This window comes from Myotis myotis, unplaced genomic scaffold (genome assembly GCF_014108235.1).
Source record: "Myotis myotis isolate mMyoMyo1 unplaced genomic scaffold, mMyoMyo1.p scaffold_m19_p_21, whole genome shotgun sequence".
NCBI classification, from domain to species: domain Eukaryota; kingdom Metazoa; phylum Chordata; class Mammalia; order Chiroptera; family Vespertilionidae; genus Myotis; species Myotis myotis.
The window spans coordinates 4,680,620-4,704,382 of NW_023416326.1; the positions used below are offsets into that span (position 1 = coordinate 4,680,620).

At 43.6% G+C, this 23,763-nt stretch overlaps 1 protein-coding gene and 1 non-coding gene across 6 annotated transcripts in view; both read right to left on the reverse strand.

Annotated features, from left to right (window-relative positions):
• Positions 1-23,354, reverse strand: part of HEATR1 (HEAT repeat containing 1) — a 34,746-nt gene extending 11,392 nt beyond the window's left edge. For 2 of the 5 annotated variants that reach the window (XR_004974995.1, XM_036354554.1), the window contains exons 1-29: positions 23,228-23,354; positions 22,863-23,023; positions 21,374-21,590; positions 19,165-19,306; positions 18,557-18,658; positions 17,964-18,104; positions 17,040-17,251; positions 16,769-16,902; positions 15,796-15,898; positions 14,861-14,971; positions 14,378-14,495; positions 13,062-13,169; positions 12,724-12,819; positions 12,254-12,342; positions 11,404-11,615; positions 10,954-11,075; positions 10,144-10,335; positions 8,404-8,587; positions 8,127-8,263; positions 7,182-7,374; positions 6,189-6,358; positions 5,704-5,862; positions 4,238-4,480; positions 3,592-3,723; positions 2,702-2,805; positions 2,402-2,545; positions 1,665-1,783; positions 1,445-1,566; positions 1,023-1,151 (exon numbers count right to left, since the gene is read on the reverse strand). Coding sequence is in view for 4 of the 5 variants with exons in the window: in XM_036354554.1 (XP_036210447.1) it covers positions 1,023-1,151; positions 1,445-1,566; positions 1,665-1,783; positions 2,402-2,545; positions 2,702-2,805; positions 3,592-3,723; positions 4,238-4,480; positions 5,704-5,862; positions 6,189-6,358; positions 7,182-7,374; positions 8,127-8,263; positions 8,404-8,587; positions 10,144-10,335; positions 10,954-11,075; positions 11,404-11,615; positions 12,254-12,342; positions 12,724-12,819; positions 13,062-13,169; positions 14,378-14,495; positions 14,861-14,971; positions 15,796-15,898; positions 16,769-16,902; positions 17,040-17,251; positions 17,964-18,104; positions 18,557-18,658; positions 19,165-19,306; positions 21,374-21,590; positions 22,863-23,004 (4,077 nt within the window). In the remaining variant the exon portion in view is untranslated. Of the gene's footprint in view, positions 1-1,022; positions 1,152-1,444; positions 1,567-1,664; positions 1,784-2,401; positions 2,546-2,701; positions 2,806-3,591; positions 3,724-4,237; positions 4,481-5,703; positions 5,863-6,188; positions 6,359-7,181; positions 7,375-8,126; positions 8,264-8,403; positions 8,588-10,143; positions 10,336-10,953; positions 11,076-11,403; positions 11,616-12,253; positions 12,343-12,723; positions 12,820-13,061; positions 13,170-14,377; positions 14,496-14,860; positions 14,972-15,795; positions 15,899-16,768; positions 16,903-17,039; positions 17,252-17,963; positions 18,105-18,556; positions 18,659-19,164; positions 19,307-21,373; positions 21,591-22,862; positions 23,024-23,227 lie in introns of those variants that run through there. The other 3 variants (XM_036354556.1, XM_036354557.1, XM_036354558.1) reach the window with 3 other exon arrangements.
• LOC118678995 lies at positions 9,575-9,706 on the reverse strand. Its single transcript, XR_004975089.1, has one exon. It is a non-coding gene; the product is annotated as a small nucleolar RNA SNORA9 (small nucleolar RNA).
• Positions 23,355-23,763: the final 409 nt, after the last annotated feature.

Sequence of the window (23,763 nt, forward strand, 5' to 3'; positions counted from 1 at the left end):
GAGCTCCTGCTGTTTCAGAATCAAGTTCAGACCATTCTTCTCTGGGATGGGTGCTCATCATAGAGCTGTTCAATAAATAAAAGAATGAACAAACCAACGCCCTCTACTTCTGTCTCGATTCTCTGCCCCCCACAAATCAACCACATGACGCTTTTCACACTGTGCACCTTCCCGGCTGTGCCTCTGCTCACGCTACTGACGACGCTGCCACTTCCTGGGCAAATCCCGCACTTTCCTACCAATCACGTGGTTTCTTAGGAAACTGTGGTCAGCCTGGCCCAGGTGGACTTTCCCTATTCTGGACTCTTAGCACTTACCTATTCTATTGGCAAATACAATGACAAGGCAGAGTTTTTCTGAGTATATACATGTGTGTGTGTCCTGTTTCACTAATGTGCTGGAAATGGAGAATACCAATCTAATACCAAGATTTAAAGGAGACAGTGCTGATACGGTCATCCCTGGAATGGTCAGTCAACAACATAAGATACGACCAACAACAGTGGGGGTAAACAGAGAACTCAAGGAGATGACCAACCTCTTTCATCTGCGAGGCCACTTTTTAGTTCAAATGGTCCATCCTTACAGGCAGAGACTACGTCTCCCTCATCTCTGAGCGCTTAGCTCTTAGAGAGAGCTTGTACATGTCTGTGGAATTGCATAGTAAGGCTGCCACTGTAGCTCTAACGCTTCCTATCTTCATCGCCCTACACAAGGGTTATTACCAAACTGATGCAATGTCCTGAAATACACAGTAAATGTAAATTCACTTTGTCAGAATAAAGTCAAGGCACTTTCGTAGTTATATCCTTGTAGAATGCATATTTATTCATATTTTGGAAAAGACATAATTTTCAAGATTACTTCTTAGCTTCATTGTCTACAATTTAAGAGGCACTAATACCTGAGCATTTTAGCAAGGCTGGTAAATGTCACTCGTTTACTGCTACTCGAAGTTCATATTATACAAAATTTTAAAAACTGTAGAAAATGATACTACCAATGGTATAAAGACAGCTCACCTGAATAAGTGCCGGAATAACCATTTTCACTGTCTTGTTAATAACTTGAAAACTGTAAGTATCATCTAGACGCATGACGTTGGCTCCCATAAATGTAAAGATAGACATAATATTGTGTAGAACTTTATCCTGAAAGAAAAGACATTTTTCAACACTTTCAATTTTAAACAAATCAAGTATCAATGATTCATTATACCTCAGCAATAAGAGAAAAAAACTCAGTTTTAAAATGTGCCAAGGATTTAAAAAGACATTTCTCCAAAGGTAAACAAACATCCATGCACCCATGGAAAGAGGCTCAACCTCATTAGTTATTAGGGAAATGCAAAACCCACAAGACACCACTTGGCACCCACGAGCCTGTCCAGGGAAGACGGAAGCACCGGGAATACCCGTGGAAGCCCCACACCATGCGTACTTACAGGAAATATCCCGGCCACAGTCCCCAGAAGTAGGAGGGCGTGGTGGTGGGTCTGAGGCATCTCCGAGACGCGGATGCACTGCACGATCAACTCCACGTTGAACTTCTCCTCGTCCAGAACGTCTGCGGTGGGGAGAGGTACACAAGCTGTAGGTGGCAGGCGCGGTCCTACCGGAGGTGGACAATCTCCCACCCTCCCCTCCAACGAAGCACGCACATACCTTTTGGTATTTTGCCGCCGTCTGGAGAGAGCTTTTGGCAGATGTTGAGCAAACAGCTGAGAATTAGCTGTTTGGTGTACTCCATGTTCCCCTGCTCCAGAGGCAAAGGCTCTAAGCACCTGCAGGATCCGGAAGAGGACGGGATGTGAGAGCTGAATCATGTCAGTCAGTGACAACCCATGACCACTGTCCAGCACACATGTTCAATAAGGAATGACTAGGACGTTAACATTAAACATCAAGTCTATACACAGGCTGGAAGATTTCGAATTCTAACTTCTCATACAGGCAGGTGCTTATGTCAAATTACCTCTCCTCCCTACTGCACTTTCCATCACCCTGTGTAGAATCTTAGAATTGATTTGCCTTTTAGATGAAAAAACACGCCCACAATTCAATGGCACTCGCTATGGCTCTCTATCTAATAATTTACACCTAAAATATAGAGTGGATGGGGCCTTGTATCTTTAAATACAAGCAATGCTGCCCCGGGGACACGGCATTGAAAGGAGAAAGTGGACTGCAAGGCAGGTAGCCACCTACTACACAGCCCAGGATGAAGGTCAGCGTGGGCACTGGCAATGGGTCCTAAACCATCCTTTTCGTCTTTCTACAACAGTTCTTAACTTGCTCTACTTTACAGACCAGCGAGGCAAGAGAAAGAAGAGCGGGAAGTAAAATAAGGTGAGGAGGAATCAGAATCCCCTTCTCTCCTGGACCAAAGGCAGGACCGTTACCTCGACAGCAGGTTGAAGAGCATTGGGATCAGGATCTGGGGGTCTTTGAGCTTCTTTTTGTGCTGCAGTAGTTCCAGGATGAGGGTTACTCTTTGCCAGTAAGAACCTCCAACGTCCTGAACAGATTCCAGGTCTTGTGATTTCCTGGGAAACAGATGTGACAAAAAGTTGGAAAAGCAAATACTATTAGCGCTAAGAGTAAATACACCTGATGATGCCAAATTGAGGGTATGGAAAAATCACAACGGTTTTGTCACAGTCAAGGCCTGGAGCAGCATGCTCCCTGCAGTCACAGCTTACTTCTGCTGCATCTTCTGCCTTCTTGTTTGCTGAATTGTGCCCAAGGACTTTGTTTTATCTGGTGGCTCCAGTTCTATTCTGACTTGCTCAGCGTTGACGGAAATCTGAAACGTGAAAAAATGTTGATGCCATACCTCACAGGATAAAATTAAAGCAGTGAATGTTGACTGAAAGCGATGCAGTGAACATCTCCGTTCGCTTTTATGTCTCCCTATGACTCTGGAGCCCAGGCCAAACCCCAAAGGCAAACACCACTAACGACTCTTACGTATTCCTTTGAAAACTTCCCGTATGCTGACAGCGGTGTAAAAATGGAACGAATAAAACAAACAGGAGCATATGGCACACACTGCTCTGTACCTTAATTTGTTTCACTTAATTTGCCTTAGAAATCTGAGTAAATACACGGTAATTTCTGAGAATGCTGAGCGCAGACACTAGGGCTACCCAGGCTCTTACCCTCTGAGCATGTGACTTCCAACAACGGGGTAATTAGTGCTTATTCTGACATATGCTGGGTCTCAGTGGACACACAAACCAGCACGCAAGCTCTCAACGTCACTCCACACGCATCATTAGACAACATTGAAGTTAGGCAGAATGAGCTGTTGCTAGGTGAGCACCCGGCCACCACCCATTCCAACAAGCAGATCCCCTCTAACACCAGTAAACTCCAACTAACACACACTTGCTACCTGGTTAAAACCATAAATATTTCAGACGCTAAAAACAACAGTGAAGATTTCTAATTCTGATTTAGCACTTCTCTCTGACTGCCTTTTCTGTGGATTTTGGTAACGGTAACATTGGACATTCTAAAAGCACTGTACACGGAGGATGCTTCAACATGGTGTTACATGGAAGAGAACAAACATGAACAAACAACTTACCCCTTTAAAAACACTGCTAACAGTCTGAGCACAATGGGAATTTTTACAGTTCACCAGTAAGTCAAACAATGTGCACAAAAGCTTCTGCTGAACTTTTTCATCTGATACAGCAGCAAAAAATGGCTTTGTAACCTAAAGGTTAAAAAAAAAAAGAAAAAGGCCATTGAGCTCAATGAACGAACTTGAATCCCTAAAACATTCTTTTTTTTTAATATATATTTTATTGATTTTTTACAGAGAGGAAGGGAGAGGGATAGAGCGTTAGAAACATAGATGTGAGAGAAACATCGATCAGCTGCCTCCTGCACACCCCATACTGGGGACGCGCCCGCAACCCAGGTACATGCCCTTGACCGGAATCGAACCTGGGACCCTTCAGTCCCCAGGCTGATGCTCTATCCACTGAGCCAAACTGGTCAGGGGTAAAACATTCTTTACATCATTCTCTTACAAATGTAAAATTGTTCCCAATTTTGACAGTTAAAATGCAGTATTTTTTAATGACCCATGTACATCGTTTTGCAAAGTGGGTCAAACAAATCATATTCCTTTAAAACATGTCCAGTCCAGTTCATCTTCTCCAAGTAAAACATCACACATTTTTAAAAGCTTGAATGTGCCTTCGTTTCTGAAAGAAGTCACTGACCTTTTCGAGGGCTGTAATCTGAACGGATGGCATGCCCGTAAAAAGTTCCTCCGTGGTGTGCACAGCTTTTATGAAGATATCTAAACTCTTTGGGTCCTTATGTAACAGAGAAGCTGAATATTCATTATATTTTCCCAAAATGAGATGCAAAACAGTGGCCTCGTCTTTCAGGACAGCCGAGGGCTCCTTGTGGATCTTTTCTAGCAGTTGCTCTGCCATAGGCAAGAGCTGAGCAAGCACCATCTGAAGTGCGGAAAGTTGATTAGTAAACAGTTACCACACTGGTCCATGTTTTCTTGCTTGAACAAAGATCTGCAAAGACATCCTGTTGGAAGACTGGGAGCTTAGCCTGGAGAAAACCCCTCAATACTGATGTCCTCTGGGACATGGGATGACTGTTAACCCAATTAAGTACTCAGGCCCCTTCTATAGCTTAGTCTACAATGGATGGTCAAAAAGCTCTACCCTTCAGGGATCAATGAAGAAACCTGAGTGTCCGAAGACTTTCTGAAAACAGGAAATACAAACAAAACTGAAGTTTTAGATTATAAACATAAATTTTAGCTTTTTCTAAAACACTGCACCTTTCCCTAAGTGTTTCCAGCTTGGTATAATTAATATTAATGCAAATTATGTACGTGAAGGCTTTAACTAATGCCAGCAAAATATGGCTTCTGGGCCCATCTGCTCACATACTGTCTCCACTACCACAGCAACAGAAGGCAGAGCTGAGCAGCTGTACAAGACTGTATGCCCTGCAGGGCCTACATTTTCACTACTTGGTTCTTTATAGAGTAAGATGGTCAATTCCTGTTTAAACTACACCCGGGATGACACAGAGCTGATAAATGCCATGTTTGTTCCCACCAGGAAAATACAGTCAGATGTACTATTCCACCCGTTAGTACGTCTCCACTTGCAGTCAGTCCGAAGCTGGAGGAGCACAGGCACTTGGACACCAGGACGAGGGAGTGGCGAGAGCAGCACACCCCGTCACATCAACAAGGCCCTGGAACCCCGCTTCTGTACCACAGGTTTCCTTGACAACATAATGAAAGCTGTGGATTTCCACCCGGAAAGTGTACAACTTTAAAAAGTGAGCAAATGGTTTGGAATGCCTGAATATATCACCTCGTGGAGGATTTTCACCGGAAGCACAGACTCAACCCAAGCTTTTCTGCAGCGCGCACCTCCAGGGGTTTCCCCCTGTGACTTTAAAGCTCATGTAAAATCAAGTCAGCGATTCGACAGGGATAACACACAACTTTAAAACGGGAAGAAATGCACCAATATGTGCTTTTGGTTTCCCATGTATTTTTCCCCATCACGATGCTTCCCTCCCCAAATGAGTAAGAGAACGTTCATTCTGAAGGCGTGCATGTGACTCTGCCGGCCTCGCCGGAGCAGGCGTGCTACGGTGACGTGCTGTGACACCCCATGGCATCCGGGCCACTCACTGCACCCACCTCACTGTTGACCCCCTGAAGCACTTTCAGCAGATCTTTGGCAACATAAGATGGGCAACTAGATACACAGTAAAGCAGGTTTTTCAAAGTTTCAGACAACTTCTGATGAGACTTCAGTTTTTTCTCTCTCTGGAGTTCCTCAAATAAAGTAGCCAAATCCTAGGGAACCAAGAAGAAAATTGGCAAAGAAGAGTTAAGGAACTATAAGGTTAAATGTACTAATTATGGAGGGTCATTTTTCATTTCCCCTGAAACCTTAACAGGAAAAGACATTGGCGCCCCTTAGCTTACTCTCAAAAGCCAGGCACTTGTCTTCTAGCAGCTATCTTTAGAAAATGGGGGAGGAAGATGTGCAAATATTGACATATCAGTTTCTAAATTCAGAGACTAAACTCAAAATCCTTACAAAGCAAGTCAAGAGCGGAGGAAACCACTCAGGTGGACACAAGTGCGCGCACACGCAGCCTCCTGTGCGGGTGAGCTACCTGGATGACGTAGGAGGCATCTGAGGTGACCTCCTCTGCTTTGGGAGTCACGTGCTCAATCACCAGGTGCAACTGGGAGGCCACGCCCCCAAGGGCCTGCAGACAGTGAACAGCCGCCCTCCGCACTTCCTTTATGGGGCTCCCCAGGTTAAGGAGAAGAGATGCCACTACTGAAACCAAAGGGGAAAAAAATGTAAATAACAATTTAAAGACAGAAAACAGTATAACATTTAAATAGTACCCCAGAGTACATGATGAGAAGTTTTACTCCCAACTCACACTCCCTCTCCAAAGACCATTCACTGTATCTGGTATTCTAGAAAAATGTTAGACAGGTGCTGGTAAATTCTTTGGAAAGTACACAAATGAGAGCACAGTGTAGATACACTGTTCTGCAGAAACTGCAAAACATGCTGGGAGTGTTTTCCACACAAAACTAAAATCATTCTTTTTAAATCGTACAGGTCTTCCCTGATTTTCCGTATGTTTAAAACTAGTACCTCACTGGAGAAAGTTTAGATTTCTAGACTTTTTGCATTAAAACTGCTGCAAACACCCCTATATACACAACCCTGTACAGTTGTGTGGAGGAAGCCACCCATTAGTGCATCGTGCTTTACAAAGATTTTGTCCTGAATTGATGTTTATTGTGACTTTACTTCCCCTTGGTTGGAATTGAACCTGGGGCCTTCAGTCTGCAGGCCGAGGCTCTATCCACTGAGCAACACCAGTGAATTATATTATGATGGTTTGGATTCATCACCTATCACTTCTATCATTTGTTTTAGTGAGATTTTGCAATTGACCTTTGTAACTTAAAAGCAATACTTAGAAGTAAACAGATAGTCTATTTAGTTGGGGGGGGGGCGGAACATGCAAATGCTCTATTTCAAATCTACAAAAAAGGAATTCTCTAAACGACAACCCACACATACCACCTACAGAGAAGGCTGAAGAGGAGTCACAACAGGACGTGACAACGCTCCCAAGTACCTGGGGAAGACATGGAGGCCAGCTGCGCTTTGCTCTGGGGCTTCTGCGAGGTCAGCACTGCACAGCCCATGTACAGGGCCTGCGTCTGTAGCGCTGTCTTCACGCAGCAGCTCAGTGGGTTTGAAAGGCTAGACCCATAGGTCCATACAACAGAAAGGAACTTGAATAACTGAGAAACATCTTCTAGATGTACCTAAATTAAACAAAACAAAACAGTGAAGTTTAAATTTTACTAAATATAGGTTGGTTCCTAGTCCCTTTCCCTAGTGTACAATTATAGAAAAAAAAATACTTTATTACAGTATTTTGCTTTGTCTAGCCACTTACCCTTACTTATTCTACATTTGGTAGTTTAGCAAACTGGGAAGTATGCAAATAAATTCAGAGGACTGATATTCAGAGGACTCGCTATGGCTTGCACTTGAACACATTTAACAAACAAAAAACCGATCGAGTACTCTAAGCAGAACAGCGAGAAGAAGGGTGTCAGGAAGCCTCACACAGGAAGTCCTGTGAAGACGGAGTGAACACTGTCCACTGTGTCAAACGCTGCTCAGGAGGCAGGCAGACAAGAACAAAGCACTGACCTCTGGCCCAGGCAGCACAGAGGTCACTGGCGCTGTGACAACGTTTCTTCCCTGAGTGACTCTGAATATACTCAATCACCTTTCTGAACATCAATTTCTCGTGGGCAATGGCACGAACCCACCAAGCAGACTAATTACACAAGTGACCAGGCCTAGCCCACCGGGAGGCAGGCGGCCATGTCAGTCTCGGTCAAACCTGACTGGGGCCCTGATCACAGCACTGCTTGGCAAGGCCAGTGTTCACCATCAAATGCTCTTTGCTGTTTACAAGTCTACTTCCGCTTTCACTCCAAACGGTCATGACTAGAATGTCTGCACTACTTGAAAGGGGAGAGTGCGCCTGAGAGGAGCCTCGCACCTTCATCAACAGCTTCATCAGCACCCGGAAGTGCGTGCTGTCGGCACCACCGAGTATGATCTCGAAGAGACCGATGAGCAAGCGCAGGTAGTCTCTGCCGTCTTCCTCCAGGCGGTCAGGGTTCCACCACACGCCGCCTACACGTACGTGACGAAAGAGACCGTGCGTGACTTATGTGAACGCTGCTGGGCCTTTTCACTCAACACAAGCCCAGTCGTGGCTCCAAGAATTCCGTTCCCCAGGGTATCACATTCAAATGATTCCCGCCTTGTCCTACCTTTAGGAAAGGATTTAGGCGCCTTCAGTGCGTGAATGAAGTTTTTCAGCGAAAACAGGAGTAACACCGAGTCCTCCACGGCAATCCTCTGGGCAGTGCGGACCTGCTGGATGTAATGTGCCCACAGCTGCACTGGCATCCCTCTGTCCAGCACCAGCTCAGCATGCCATTCCGGGGGCACTTCCTGAAATGGCAAGGAAGCAAAGACAGCACCGATTTAAAGAGGCCCACAGGTGGACTGCAATGATGTATGCGGCTGAATAATATGGGAACTTCGGTCTGTATGTGAATTTAGGTGAGAATAACTTGAATCAGGTTTTTAAAGAGGTCTACATGTTCACAAGACAGAAATGCGTTAGCCACGGCCTCACTTTACCTACGTTTTCTTAAAGTGCCACCTCTAAAAACAAACGTGGTCCATATAAATTGTGTTTATGAAATGTCACCTCTCTAAGCAGAAAGAGGAGATCCGTAAATGGACTGTTCTCCTTTCACATTTTTACTGCCAACCTGAAGACGATACATGGTAACATCTCCACCCCTGCAGGTGATTCTAAACAAGTACCAAACTGCCAGTCTTTAGGAATTATACTGTACATGCCAAAAGGAGGCAGGAAAAAAGGTGCAGGAAAATGACAAGAGGCTGCACACAGGCGCGTGTAGAGTAGTTAACTTGGACAAAAAGAGTCCAAAGCCAGACTCACATGATACAGTCGTCAGTGAATTCTTGGCTCAATGTGCTGCCACAGCCAGAAGGTGCTCCTGACTCTCAGGAAGGGGATTAAATATGAAACAGAAAATCACCGTCCCTACATATATCGAAAACACTCAATTTGTCCACCCTTTTGCACTGAGAACAAATACAGTCCAGGCCATAGCACTTTTACAAAAGATAATAAAGAAGTTAAAAAGGGCCTGCCTGCGCTAACTTTTTAAAATGTGAAGATTTATTCCTTTACAGTTTACATAACTTTAGCTATCTGTGGCTATGACCAGAACTTACAAAATCCTAAGGGTACCTGTCAATGTGAAAAAAATGTAATTCGTTTGGAGGACAATTAACAAAATACTGTTATATAGGGAAGATATTATTTATTTTTGTTGTTTTGTGCTTTGTTTTTATTTGCTTTTTGTTTTTGTTGGTCGTTTTTTTTTTGTGTTTTTTTTTTGCGACTGTCTGAAATTTCTATAACCTTGCTCCGGATGCAGCAGGGCAAGGCCTCAAACCGTTCCAAAATGTTCTAGCAAGCACTGTGGGAATGCACAGGGTCACGCCAGACCCAAGCACGCTGGAGGCTTGCCGTCTAGGGCAGATATCAAAAGAAGCAATCTATTACCTCAAGATGTGGTACTTAGTAAAGATATAAACTAGTAACTTAGGAACACCCAGAGACAGCGAGAGCCAAGTCTAATAAAACACAGAAGGTCTATTGTCAGTAAACGGAGCACCAGGAGTCTTTTGTTCAAGCACAGACACATCCAGTGAATTCTCCACCACTAAAGGCAGTCAGGCGCAGCCTAACCAATTAACTCCCCAGTAAAGATGACACAGACACAACACTGCGACCCTGAAATCTAGAATTTTCGGCCAAAGGAAGAAAGCACCGGATCCACGCTCTACGGCTGCGAAGGCTGCTCCACATTCTCTCCAGCCCCGAGCAGCCAGCACCTGGGCCTCCTGACGGCCAGGCCACTTGCCGCTCCCCATCACGCAGCTTCCCGGGCACGGCGCCTCCTTACCACTGCAGTCAGGACACTTTCCAGCTTCTTTATTTTTTTCTGCAGCAAACTGAAGACTCTTATCGCAAGTGGAAAGTGAGTTCCTTTTGAAGATGAACAGCAAGAGACAAGCACGGCCATGATCACGTGAAAAGTCACTTTCTGCTTCAGACTAAAGGACTCCTTTTCCCCAACGCTGATTAAATCCTCCACCTTCAAAAACAGACAGGGTCCATTACTGGTCGCTCTTGGTTTGAGCCAATTTGCTCTCCCTAAGGCCTACCCAGGTATTGTGTTTTGCATGTCAAGTCAGATGACAAATATAAAACGTGAAAATAGTAGTAAGTACTAATTTCTAAGTAATTACAAAAATAATAAATTTCAGAAATTATAATGAACATAACTGTACTTGCCAACTGGATAAATGTTTTTAAATCACAAACCCAAATACCTTTACAAAGGTGTATTTTAAAACTACATCAAAAGAAATTTTCTCCTCCTTTAGATATTTTGCTATTTTAACAAAAATATAACCTTAATATTTTAAATGAGAGGGGGAAAAAAGGAAGTGAAAAAGTATATATTATTCTTTTTGGTCCAATATGGAATCACAATGAAATAAATTATATAAAATGTTAAGGATTTTTAACAATCTGCAAAATATACGATACAACACTAAACATGTCTAGAGCAAAAAAAATTACTCAAGAATGCAAAAGTTATTATTAACAAAATAAATTAAAAAAAGAAGAATCTAGTAAAGTAAATACGGAAAATCAAATAAGATTACAGGAATGAAATCTGGGCGATGAACTTGAACAATAGACATACCAGCTTCAACATTGAAGAAGGAGCCCCTGAATTTATATTGTCAGCCAACAACTCAATCATCTTCTGATTTGCTATACCAATTAGTTTGGCGGATTTTGTGCTTTTAATCACATTTTCAAGAGCTGTAAAAAAAAAAAAAAAAAATTTAAACACAGGGCCCTTATGCCACCAACACTCACCTAAAGAATCATGTAGAGTAAGGAACCTAAGAAAAATTTTACAATTTTCCTATAAAGGTTTGCTTTTTATTTTTCCTTTTATACAATTCTGAATTTGTGAGTCAGTTTCTTTCTCATTGTATATATTTTATCTCAGCAAAAATTTTTTAATCCTGCCGGCATACAATAAACATGATTTCAAATAACAAGTATAGCCAATTTTTAATTGTACTTATCTTCTTTTTAAAGTGTTATCTGTTCATTTTTTCTAAAAAGCGACTGAATTTCTCACCTGCTTTCCAGCCTCTTAGCACAGGGTGCAGAGAGCAAATTCCTGACTTGGATAAATAAATAGCGAGTTTCGTCTCGGCCGACTCCAGGTCATCACTGTCAATGATCATGAATGGAAGCAGATGCACCACCACCTGGTTTGCCAACTCATCGTTTCCACTAAGCATCTCTTCTTTAATCAGTATGTCTGCTGCCCCCTCAAGGACCTCATACCTAAAACATATAAAAGCACGTTTGGCTCAGAGACACCTTAGACGCTTCAATTCAGCAAAAAATCATTACATTGTTCCAGCTCCAGGGACATCCTCGTCTCCGCATCAAATACGTTATTCAGAAACGCCAGGATGATCACTTAAAATCCATGCTAATAAAGGAATTATTTGGGACAGTAATTTTAAACTGTCAAGCCTCTTTTTTTTTTTTTTGAGAAATCACATTAGGTTAATATAACATAAAACTTATCACTATATATATATCTTATCTCCACTAGAAATAGGAAATTCATTCATGAGTTCAAAAATTCTCTGAACACATACTACATGCTAAGAATTAAATACAATGGATACAAAACCCTGCAAATACGTTCTCTTTTTCTAAGGAGCTTAGCGGTTGAGCATCAACGCATGAACCAGAGGTCACAGTTCCATTCCCAGTCAGGGCACATGCCCGGGTTGTGGGCTCGATCACCAGTAGGGGGCATGCAGGAGGCAGCCAATGATTCTCTCTCATCACTGATGTTTCTATCTCTCTCTCCCTGTCCCTACTTCTCTGAAATCAATAAAAATATATTTAAAAAAGACAGAAAAGAATTTCACCAATTTAAAAGTATATGAGGAGAAAGGAATACATACCATGCTCTATTTTTTGAAAGTTCTGCTCTTTGAAAGAGATTCAGAAGATTTGAAACAGTCACTTCTGGACTAAAGTGGCTCTTGAAAATCTAGGGAAAGAAATATCCTGAATAAATTTTTACTTGCTTTAAGTACATACGGTGCTTATTAAATGACCTTCAAAAAATAATGAATTACAAATTATCTCCCAGGAATCCTAGTGTAATTTTAAAATTCTATGAGAGCAATTTCTCAAAAGTGGCATTCACGAGCCAATTTCCCATAACCCCAAGGTAAAATTCACAAAGTGCAATATCATTACTCTCATGAGCTCCCCAACCAGGCTTACGTCTGTGCTCTCGAGAGAACAAATTTACAATGGAAGAATAATTTTCAAATGTATTCCTGCCTACAGCAGAGAATCAGGTAAGAAGGGCAGGAAAATATTTACCAAAAAAATGTGCATTTCAAAGAACAACAAATTCACTCACCTCAAAAGCACTTATTGCCGACAAAACGACGTCTATACTATCATCACCTAATCGGGTTAAAATAGCTTCTTTTATGAAAGACTCATCGATACTCTCCTGAGCAAGAGAGAAAAAAAAATTTAGTTGTTGCTAAAACCTTGTAAGACTTACACCAGAAAGGAGGCTGGGTCTGTGGAAAGCTCTCCGGAACACAGCCATGGACAACAGGCTCTGCCCTGAATGCAAACGCAAACACCCTGGGCACACTGGCCTTGACCCAGACAATCTCGAAAAGGCCTTTTGAGATGAGTTCACCGTAAGGATAAAAACATCACAAATGAAAGCTATTTGACACCAACCTTTGATGTTTTCATGATATTTTTCAGATGATTAACGGCCAGAAGTCTCACAGGGGCAAGTGGGTGATTCAGACTGAGCATCAAGGAGGTATTGGAATCTGCTAAAAACTAAAGGATTCATCACAATTACCAAATGATTCACCACTAAATCCTAGCAGCACAGGATCAAGAATAAAAACCAGAGAAAACCACCCCACACACTCAGTAACGACTGTCCAATTTCAGAAACCAAAAAGGAAAGCAAAACCTTTGTCTCCAGAACATGGTATGGCTTATAACAGACGAAAAAATTTGTGTTGTTAAAGCTATGATTTCCTGTATGCTTGCCTAAATGTAGGTTTAACTTAGTAACTCAATGAAGTAATTTTGTGTACTTTGTATATATGACTAGAGGCCTGATGCATGAAATTCGTGCAAGAGTAGGCCTTCCTTCCCCCGGCTGCCAGCACCGGCTTCCCTCTGCACCCGGGACCCAGGCTTCCCTTGAAGCCCTGGCTTCGTCAGGAAGGATAGAAGGACATCCAGAAGGATGTCTGGTCTGATTAGCATATTACGCTTTTATTATTATAGATTCCAAAGTGAAAAACACCTGAGGTAAGTCATTATATTAACACCTTAATGAAAATTAAACTAAAAAAACTGATCACTGAAGACAGATGCAATTCCTCTAAATGACACAATAATAACACTCAAATTATCAACCTACTTCACTTATGTAATTAGACTAAAGAAATCTGTATACCAAGCTAAGATTTGAAAATGAAAGATGAAAGTCTAATTATGAGGCAGAAAAACCAACAATGATGTCTCTTGATAATATTTATTTTCAAGGCTAATTATAAGAGCTGCTTAAATGTTTAACTTCTAGTATAAAGATTTAGGATGAATCACCAGAAAACTTCTGAAGTTCTAACTTGATCATGAAATAAAAGTCCACCTCCTTTTTTCTCATCAATGACTTAGCCTCCCTGGGTGACTGCACCACATGGAAAGTGCAGACAGAGGGGAAAGGTTAGGACACTACAACCTGAGTGAGGCCACCCTTTGGTGACTACTACTGAGCATCATATACAGAATTTCCAAACACTAAGTTTCCTGAAATAAGGACCACATTCAGTTCAAGTCCCGTACTTTTCTCCTGGTATTCAATCCCTGCCTCACAGCCTTACTTCAATAACTAGGCAAAACTGTAAAATCTCTTCTCTCCATAAAACACTCCAAAGAGAGGAGTGAAATAGCCCATTTCCTCCTGAGTTCTCCAAACACTCACACAGATATAGCCCGAACTGCCTCAATTCCTCTGAAGAAAAACTCACCTGGTACTTCCCTCCACTTGTAGAAAGAGAGATAAATTGGTGAAAAAGTTCTTGTTTTTTTAGGTCTGTAATTTGCTTTAGGTGTTCCTCTAAGACAACATCTAACGTTCTAGGATATCTGAGAAGAAATTCAAAGAGTTAATTCACATAAAAAATAATACAAAGTTATGAACCACACGTACCCTATATGTATCAAAGGCATAAATAAAAGTTTTAAAATTACCGATTGAGACTAAAACTTTAACAGCTAAAATATGTAAAACCAAGTGATAGCGACCAAATTTGTTCCTGTGATTTACTACAACAAAAAAAGTCTCTCAATAAAAAAATTATCCTCTAATATTTGAAATATATTTAAATCCTATACTGTCCCTTCCTGAAAGGGGAAAAAAAAGACAGGCTCTTTACAACTCATTTACTATATTAAAATGAAGCAAGAGGCACACATTAACAAAACAAGAGGCATGAAGACACAAAACTTACTTGCTTTCTAAAAGTCTGATAAGTGGAAGAAACTGTTCATTAAGCAAAGATGCTTTATTAGGATCGATTTCTTCCTGTGAATTATATGAAATATACTCTTCAAAAAGAAGGCTGCAAAACAAAGCCAGTATTAGCAGACATGAGAGTTACTGTGTGAGTACCTACCATGTCCTAGGTGGTTTAGGAATATTATCTCTAACTCTCATCACCTCCAGGTAGAAAACTACTTATTTCACAGGTACAACACCAGGGCTAGAAGCCCTATAACCTGCCTGATGTCAAACAAGACCAGACACAGCCGCTGCCCTGGTGAGCCCCACTACTCCTTTCAAAGATGAGCTCCCAGTCTGATTCCACAGCCCAAGCTCCCAATGACTTTACGTGCACACTCCCCTTCCATTCACAAGCCAGTGCTGGGAGCAAGAGCAGGAATGAGGACACACCGGCACGTGGGCACGGGGCCCATGTCACACAGGGCAAACCTAGATCTGGGCAGCCTGGCCTCCAGAACTGCCTACCCTGCTCTCCTGGGAAGGACAGGGGCAGGGTTCAAGTCCGCATCTCATCGCTATGCCTACATTCTTTGCACTCTATCAAGCTGCCCTTTAAACAAGAAAAGAAATGGGAAACTGAACTATTTTTACAGAAAAGGAAGAAATAACTTTCACTTGATATCAATCCTTAATAGGAAGCTTCTAGGTGATAGTTACTGAATACCAATTGTTTCAGGCATTTTAGTCCCTTTAAGTTTAGGAAACTAAACAGATACAATTTACATGAAGCTATAACCCAAATTTAGCTTAACTATTAACTTTTCATGATCAGGTATAAGCACTAAAGATAAGCAAGAGAAATTACTTTTTCTGTTGTCACAATTACTGGACTAAATACTTATGAAAATACAAATCAAAGGCATGTTAGAAATAACCACTTACCTAGCCAACAAATGGTCTAAGTTGTTCTTCAGTGATATGTGTGTAAGTATAGCTTCCAAGTGTTTCTTGTAGATTTGACCATCAATCCCTTCAGTTTCTTCTCCTTAATATATATGACAAGTTAAAATTGATCGGGGAAATGATTTTTGCATGCTTATACTATTATATTCACTTAGAGCAGAAACTTTCCTATAGGAATAACTTTAAAACATGTACACTAAAACTCACTTTTTTGGGGTATTTTAAAAATCCATTTTCAAAATTGTCTTTCACATATTTTGTCATTTATATTATTCAAAGCATTTCTGCATCTAAACTACCCTCATTTATCCTTTATCTGAAGTTCTATGTACTTTTATAAAAAGAATGATCATGCCTAGCTCTTTAATGAAAGAGAAATCCAAAAAATACAGTCTTTCTCCAGATCTCATTACAAATAGTTGAAGTTGGGACCTGAACCTAGATCTCATTAAACCTTCCATGGAGACTATGTCTGAAGACCCCCAGTGGATGCCTGAAACCTTGGATGGTACTGAACACTATATATTCAATGTTTTTTTTCTATACAAACATACCTGTGATAAAGTTTAATTTATAAGTTAGGCACAGAAAAAGATGAACAACAACCAATAATAATAAAACAAAACAATTAGCCAGGTCAGCATGGCTCAGTGGTTGACTGTTGGCCTATTGTGCCTTTTAAAGATGAGCTCCCAGTCTGATTGAACCAGGAGGTCCTGGTTTGATTTTCAGTCAAGGCACATGCCCGGGTTGCAGGTAGGGGGCGTGCAGGAGGCAGCCAATAAATGATTCCTTCTCATCATTGATGTTTCTATCTCTCCCGCTCCCTGACTCTCTGAAATTAATAAAAATCTATTTAAAAAGAAAAGGTCTGAGCACAGGCATGGCTCCTATTTTAAGAGAATTAAATATTAGAAAACACGTTCTGATACATAAAATTGCAACCACGTACCTGTAACGTGATTAATGATGGAGACGACCAGATGCGGAAGCATGTACCGCAGAAGAGGACTGATGTCGTATGTTTCAGAAATCCCATGCAGTATTCTAATAAGATCAGGAACACTGCACAAGTGAGGAAATGGCCTTTGAAGAAACAAGTACATAACGTGTTGACTTAAAAAGTTACACAATAAATAGCAATTTATCTTAAAAACAAAAAATGATTTAAAATAACGTCAAAATAACATCTAATTATCATTTCTCAATTCGAGGGTACGTACTTTTTCCCCAGACTCTCTGGCTTCTGCCTCTGCAGCAGCACTATCAGGCAACCCAGTCCCTCCTTGATCAAAGAGGGGGTTTTCGTCAATGTTTTGATGATCTGTGAGGCCAATGAATTGACGATGGTATCTTCCATGGTCACTTTCACAGAAATCTGACATATTATCATATACGTTGCAGCTCTGTAATCTGGTAAAGATGATTTCAATCCCTAAATATTTTTTAAAATATAAGGAAAAATAATGAACTATATATATATTATTTTAGCCTACTTAAAATGTCACTTTACCTTGACAAGTTAGAAATGCCATAAACTGGAGATTAATACTACCTAATGCACACCCCTCAGAAGTGAAAAATCAAGATGCTGACCCCTTTCCTGAGGGACACAGAGAAGACAAGTCTCTCAGACGAGAGGAGGATCTCAGAGGGTCTCCCACTGGAGCACCCGCCACACATCCTGCTAGGAGCCAAGGAGCTCTTCTTTATATGCAAATTCCCACCCCTGAAAGGGAGACTTCAATCAGAAACGGTGTCTGAGTGAAGACAATGATCTGGGACAAGGTGGGAAGTGAAAGCAGTACTTCCAGGGGCTGGGATGGTGGCCAGAACCAAGGCAACTGGGAAGCAGAGACACTGAGAAGCGGGAGTTAGTGTAAACATAATGAGAGCCTGTACCATGTATATCTGGGAGACACTGGCAAGGCCAAATATCCAATATTTATTTTTTAAGAAGCCCTAATTAAGATCCTACTCTGGTTTTTAAGACCATAAAAAGAGGTCATCTTTTTACCTAAAAGTTAAATCTCATCAACCATCCGAAACTGTCTATTTTAGAACATTTATGTCCAAGTTAAACATTTAAAAGCAAGAACATCTCTTCAAGTACAAAATAATCTGCTATACACTTGAGCAGGGCCGACCTTTTGGACATATGGAAATAGCTTAGCAACTATATTGTCCGATATGTTCTCAGCAGTCACCAAGGCAGACACGATGGTAGAAGCATAAAAAGTTAAGAGAACCCTCAACTGAGCTGAACTCCCAGGATACTCAGCAAAAACCTGGAACAAAAGCACAAACAAAACACATTTAAGGAGTGAAAGGCCAAGTTTAATAAAAGTATTAAAACATGTACAGACAGCTCTCTTCAGCTCCCTCAGGGTGACATTTTAATTTTTACCATCTGCAACATTAAATAAATACACAGATTCCTCGGTTCAATTAAAAGTGACAAGGCTGACTGAACAGCCTTCCTGACATTTTTAGACTGTCTCTTTAAACTGTTTCCACAATCATTATAAATAGAACTTGGCAAGGAATAATTTTTGTAGAAAAACATCTTTTATGATGAAAGACTGACCCACTGCTCACACTCCTGAACAGGAGGGTCTTTTACAAAAGGAACTTTCTCCAACCACCACCAGTTACTGGGGAAGGTCCAATACGTTTTCTCCATTCAGAGCAAGAGACCGTTTAATGGAATTATACATTCATGAGACAATATACTACTCACCTTCACAGATTTTGTTACCAAACTGCAAATGAAATCCATGAATCCAAGATCTTTGTAGCAGTGGGTAATCAAAGTTCCTTTAGCTAAGGGCACTCCAGATTGCTGGAAGAGACAGAAAGAACAGCCACTAACTGATCGTTACTTTTAATCCTCACCGGGCTGTTTTTATAGGAAGGAAGAGGGAGAGAGAAACATGGACTGGTTGCGTCCCACAGGGAGTACTGACTGGGGAATCAAACCAGCAACCTGGGTGTGTGCCCGGACCGGGAATTGAACCCATGACCGTTTGGTGCACGGGATGACACTCAAATCAACTGAGCCACACCAACCGGGGCTTCATATGGAACATACAATAATTAATAAATGGCACAGAAATAAGCTCTGTTTCCTGTACTCACAACTGTAAACCTACTTTTGCCCCCCCCCTATGTAAATTGCACAGCCTGTATCAGGTATAAATAAAACCCAGCTGCTATTTAAACAGGAAGTTAGGAAATAAAAGTGATGGAGGTAATACCCTCAGAAGCACCAATGACTTAATTTTTTCCAAACTACATCTTAATCAAGATTTGTACTGATCACAGGTACATGTCATTCAACAATCATACCTTAACTGGCAACAACCAGAACCATTTGTGCTTTGGATTATTAATTTTTAGGAGCTGTATAACCCGCACAAATATTCTTGTCTCATGGTACGGGAGAACACAAGCTATGAGGCTATCTTGATTATACAGGTGGATGTGGAACCTGGGGGGAAAAGCAAACAATTCAAATTGACACAAAACTTACAAGCACGTATTTCCTGACACGTCCAAATTGTATTATCAATGAGCTAAAAATACTCAGAATGAATACTAGTCAAAACAATCACATAATTATAGGATACAGAGCATTAACCATAGCCCTCTATTTTGCACTGAAGTACTCAACACAGTTCTGCCAATTCCTATGGGGTAAAATATGAAATATCAATACCAAAACCTGTATCCCACTCACTTTCTCTCAACGTTGTTTTAACCTACGATAACATTAACATAACGCGGGCCGAAACCGGTGTGGCTCAGTGGATAGAGCGTCGGCCTGCGAACTGAAGGGTCCCAGGTTCGATTCCGGTCAAGGGCATGTGCCTGGGTTGCGGGCACATCCCCAGTAGGAGATGTGCAGGAGGCAGCTGATCGATGTTTCTCTCTCATCGATGTTTCTAACTCTCTGTCTCTCTCCCTTCCTCTCTGTAAAAAATCAATAAAATATATTTAAAAAAAAAACAAAAAACAAACATTAACATAACGCGGGATCACTGCAGTCAGACCAACGGAGAAGCAGCCGGCCACCAGGCAGCCGCGCTCCAGGGTTCAGCTCCCACAGCCGCCTCCGTTCCCTCATTATCGTAATTCTAAAGCCAAAATACTCATCAGAAACAGAATCATCAAATCAAACCCTACAGAACCTGTCCATGCACTTCACAAAACTTTGTACTGGTCCCTCTAACCTAGTAACAAAAGACAGACGCGTTAATTCTGTCACATACATTAAGTCTGTCCAGCCTTCAAACCCTAGCTCAGATGCCCCTTTCCCACGCTTTTCCTAGTTCCCCCAGCAGTGACCCCTCTTAACGTGCCTCCAGCCCACCGGTGCCTTTCAGAGTCACACACCACGTGCCTTTTCTTAGTTAGTTTTCTATGTGGTTCTGTGCTGGCCAAGGCCCTACTCTCCCCCTAAGCCTCCCTCGACTAACTCAGGGGGTTCTCCAAGCCCCAAACACCGCCTACACCTTCACTGTAGCATTTACTCCAAAACAGTAACCAAGCGCAGCCTACTCATCTTTGCATCGAACTCAGTGTAACATGAATAAGTAAATGTAGACTCAAATGCAAAAGTGCTCCTTAGAGTAATTGATCTATTTGGGGGAAACTGAATGCTAGAAGGCCCAGGGAAATATTACAGACTTGATTCTTTTTTTTGTCCGAGGAGTTTAATGTTCTGCTAATTAGAAGACCCAGAAAATATTATGTTTCCTCCATGACTCACTTGCTTCCGAAAGGGAAGTCACTTTATCACCATGTCTCCAATGAATGAAACAGAAGTATTTCTTTTCTTAAAACGTATATAAGGGGGAATACACAAAGATGTGTAAGCTGTGAGGTGATGCTAGGAAGTGAGAAAATAAAGCTGGGTAAACTTACTGAGACAACTCCCGGAGAGGATGAGAATCAGACCTGGGAAACAAACTTGTATCCAACTTACTAGATGTGCGACTGAGGCAACATTAGTAACCGATCTATGCCTCAGTCTTTCCATTTATAAAATGGGGACAAGTGTCACCCCATAGGAATGTCGTGAGTACTGAGATAATGCACGCCAAGTGCTCACTCACCATGGGGCCTGGCGTATAAATGTTCGATACACGGTAAATTGCGGTTTTCCTAGTTTTGGTGTTTCAGAGGATTGCTATTTCCCTTTTCCCCAAACCACTGACTTTGTTACTTTAGCAAGAAATAAGTTCAGTGGTCCCCTCTGCCCAACACACAGTAACAACTGCTAATGCAAAGCACCTCAGATCGGATGAGGTGCGACCTCAAGACCTGCAGCAGTCCTGTGCCGTGTGCCACTGTCAACAAAAACGAGTTTAACGGCAGACGGACCGGCTGGTCTCACCCTCCTCATGCTTATCTCACCGCATCTCCAGGCATCACGTTAAGCCCTCGCTTACCTAATTTTTCAGCTTTCAGTGGGTACATGCTGTCATTACTTATTTATTTTTTTTAAAGATCAAAGTCGTCAGCCCCTGATTATTTCTGTAATTCCGCTTCCTACCTGTGAATCAGCCACTCCAGACACTTGTGTGCTGGCTTCAGCAGGAAGTAGGGGGACAAGTGAGTGAGGAACAACGAGATGTTCTCATCCAGCTGCTTGTTCACGGCTTTGGTCTGCACGCTGCGCGCCAAGGTCTTGGCGAGCTGGCTGAACAAGGGGGCTTCGAACTGCTCGAAGGCGGGGTCGATGCCGAGCAGCTCCTCCAGGCCGGTGCACCCTGGGAAAAGGGCGGTTCCTTTAATGACCCTTCGCAAGGAGGCGCATCTCACCCCTCATTCGCAGTTTTACTCACCCCTCAAAGAACTCTGAATCCTTTTAGCGTGCCCAACCTGTAACATGGTCCCAAACACAGATTCCTCATTTTCAACTAGAGAATGAATAATATTGCACCAACTAGGAGAACAAGAAGGACTTCCTACAGGGGCTGTGTTGTGTGTGTGTGTTTAGTATCTGCTACTAGAGGCTCGGTGCACGAAATTCGTGTGTGTATATGTGTGTGTGTGGGGGGGGGGGGCTCAGCCTGGCCTGTTCCCTCTTGCAATCGGGGGCCCCCTTGGGGGATGTCGGGCCTAAACCAGCCGTCGGACATCCCTCTCGCAATCCGGGACGCTGCATGCACCAGTGACCATACTTTTCATACAGGTGAACGGCATCTTGCTGCTGCACGGGCAGCTACATTTTTTTGCCCTGATTATACAAAGTGGGGCATAACATGATCCTTCGGAGGCAGTAGTACCATTTCCCCCACCTTATGGGTGGAAAAACTGAAGCAGAGAGAAGTCACTGGCTTTGTCACACAGTTATAAGTGTCAGAGTCAGGGCTGACCACAACATGTGCAAGCCAGAGTCCATGCATGTCATCGCGGCACCATCCTGTCTTTTCAGGGTTCGAGCAGCCTTGCCAGTTTTTCATTTTTATATCCCAGAGGCTGTTCCCAACATCTAGGGTAGGGTCCCTAGGCCTGGCCGGCAATCAGGGCCATCTGTGGGGTGACCCGCAAGCCGGGCGATCATCCCCTACCCACCACCCGCCTTGCTTGGTGACCTGGTGCAGCCTGCTGGCCCCCATGCCCCCCACCACCACCCCGGTTTGCCTAATTCCTGGGGGGGGGGGGGGGGAGGCGGGAGCACACGCTGCTGCATTGAGCGACTGCCCCCTGATAGTCCGAGTGTCATAACGACCTGTCCTCCGGTTGGGTCGATTTGCATATTAGGGTTTTATTCTACAGGAAGGATAATAACTCGGCCCCTTGTGGCTGTCCCTCCTCTCCGTGCATCAGACGACCTCCCTAGCCCTGTGGTTGCATCTGTGCACGTATATGCGTCTCGGGCGCCTGGCACACGGCTGTCATTCTCCTTCCCTAACAACCTGAGGTCAACAAGTTAGGATCCGCTCCGGGGGAGGGCAGGTCAGGAGAGAAAAGAAGGAAACACAGCCACATCCAGAAAGCCAACGCTCCCCGTGGCGTTCCAAGGGGCAGGAGCTCACCGATGGCAAAGGCGGTGTCCCGGTCGATGGTGGCCGCTTCCTTGGGGTCAAACAGCAAAGAGGCAACTTCATCCCTGGACAGGAGGCTGGGGTCGCTCTGCGGGAGGGCGAGGCGCTGGAGCTGCTGGGCTAAGGACGTCATCTCTCCCGCGGGCGGGTTCCTGAGACACGGGCGAGGAAACGCGCCCGCCGTCAGCCAAGCTGTCTCCTCCGCCAGCCTGCGAGCAGCAAACGCCTCCCCCACAGGCAGCTGCCCGGCCCCCGGGAGCTCCAGGGCCCCTCAGTCCGGCTCCCGGGCTTCCACACCCGCGGACGCCGTGCCCTGCATGGCCCACCCCCGCCCCCAGCCCCCAGCCCCCACTCACCGGGAGCTCGATTTCGGCAGCACTCGGATCGCAAATCCCTCACAGCAGTTCCCACATGGAGCCCAGGGCAGCTCGCGACCGGAAACCCAGCGCACGCCTCAGGGCGGCTTCCGGTTCCGGGCGCTACGGCGAGAGAAGAGGGACAAGCTTCCTGGAAACGCAAACGACGGCTCCGCCTCCTGGCAACGAAGCCCCGCCTTCGTCGACCGAACTTCCGACTCCCGGTGCCACCCTCCCCAGGGGCTGGGCCTCTGCTCCCGGCTGGCGTCCGAAGGTTCCGGCCCCCGCGTGCCCCTGTGGTAGCGGGCCGCCCAGTAGCTCGCGTCAGGCAGTCGAAACAAATGCAGGAGCAGAACCATGCATTGCAGGTACCTGTGCCGCCGCCCGGTCCAGCATCCCAGCTCGTTGGAGGCCACTTCTGAGCTTTCTTTTAAATGTACCCCGTTGGCCCGGCCAGTGTGGCTCAGTGGTTGCGCGTCGACCTATGGGAGCTCATAGTTGATTCCCCGTCAGGGGCCCATGCCAGGGTTGCAGGC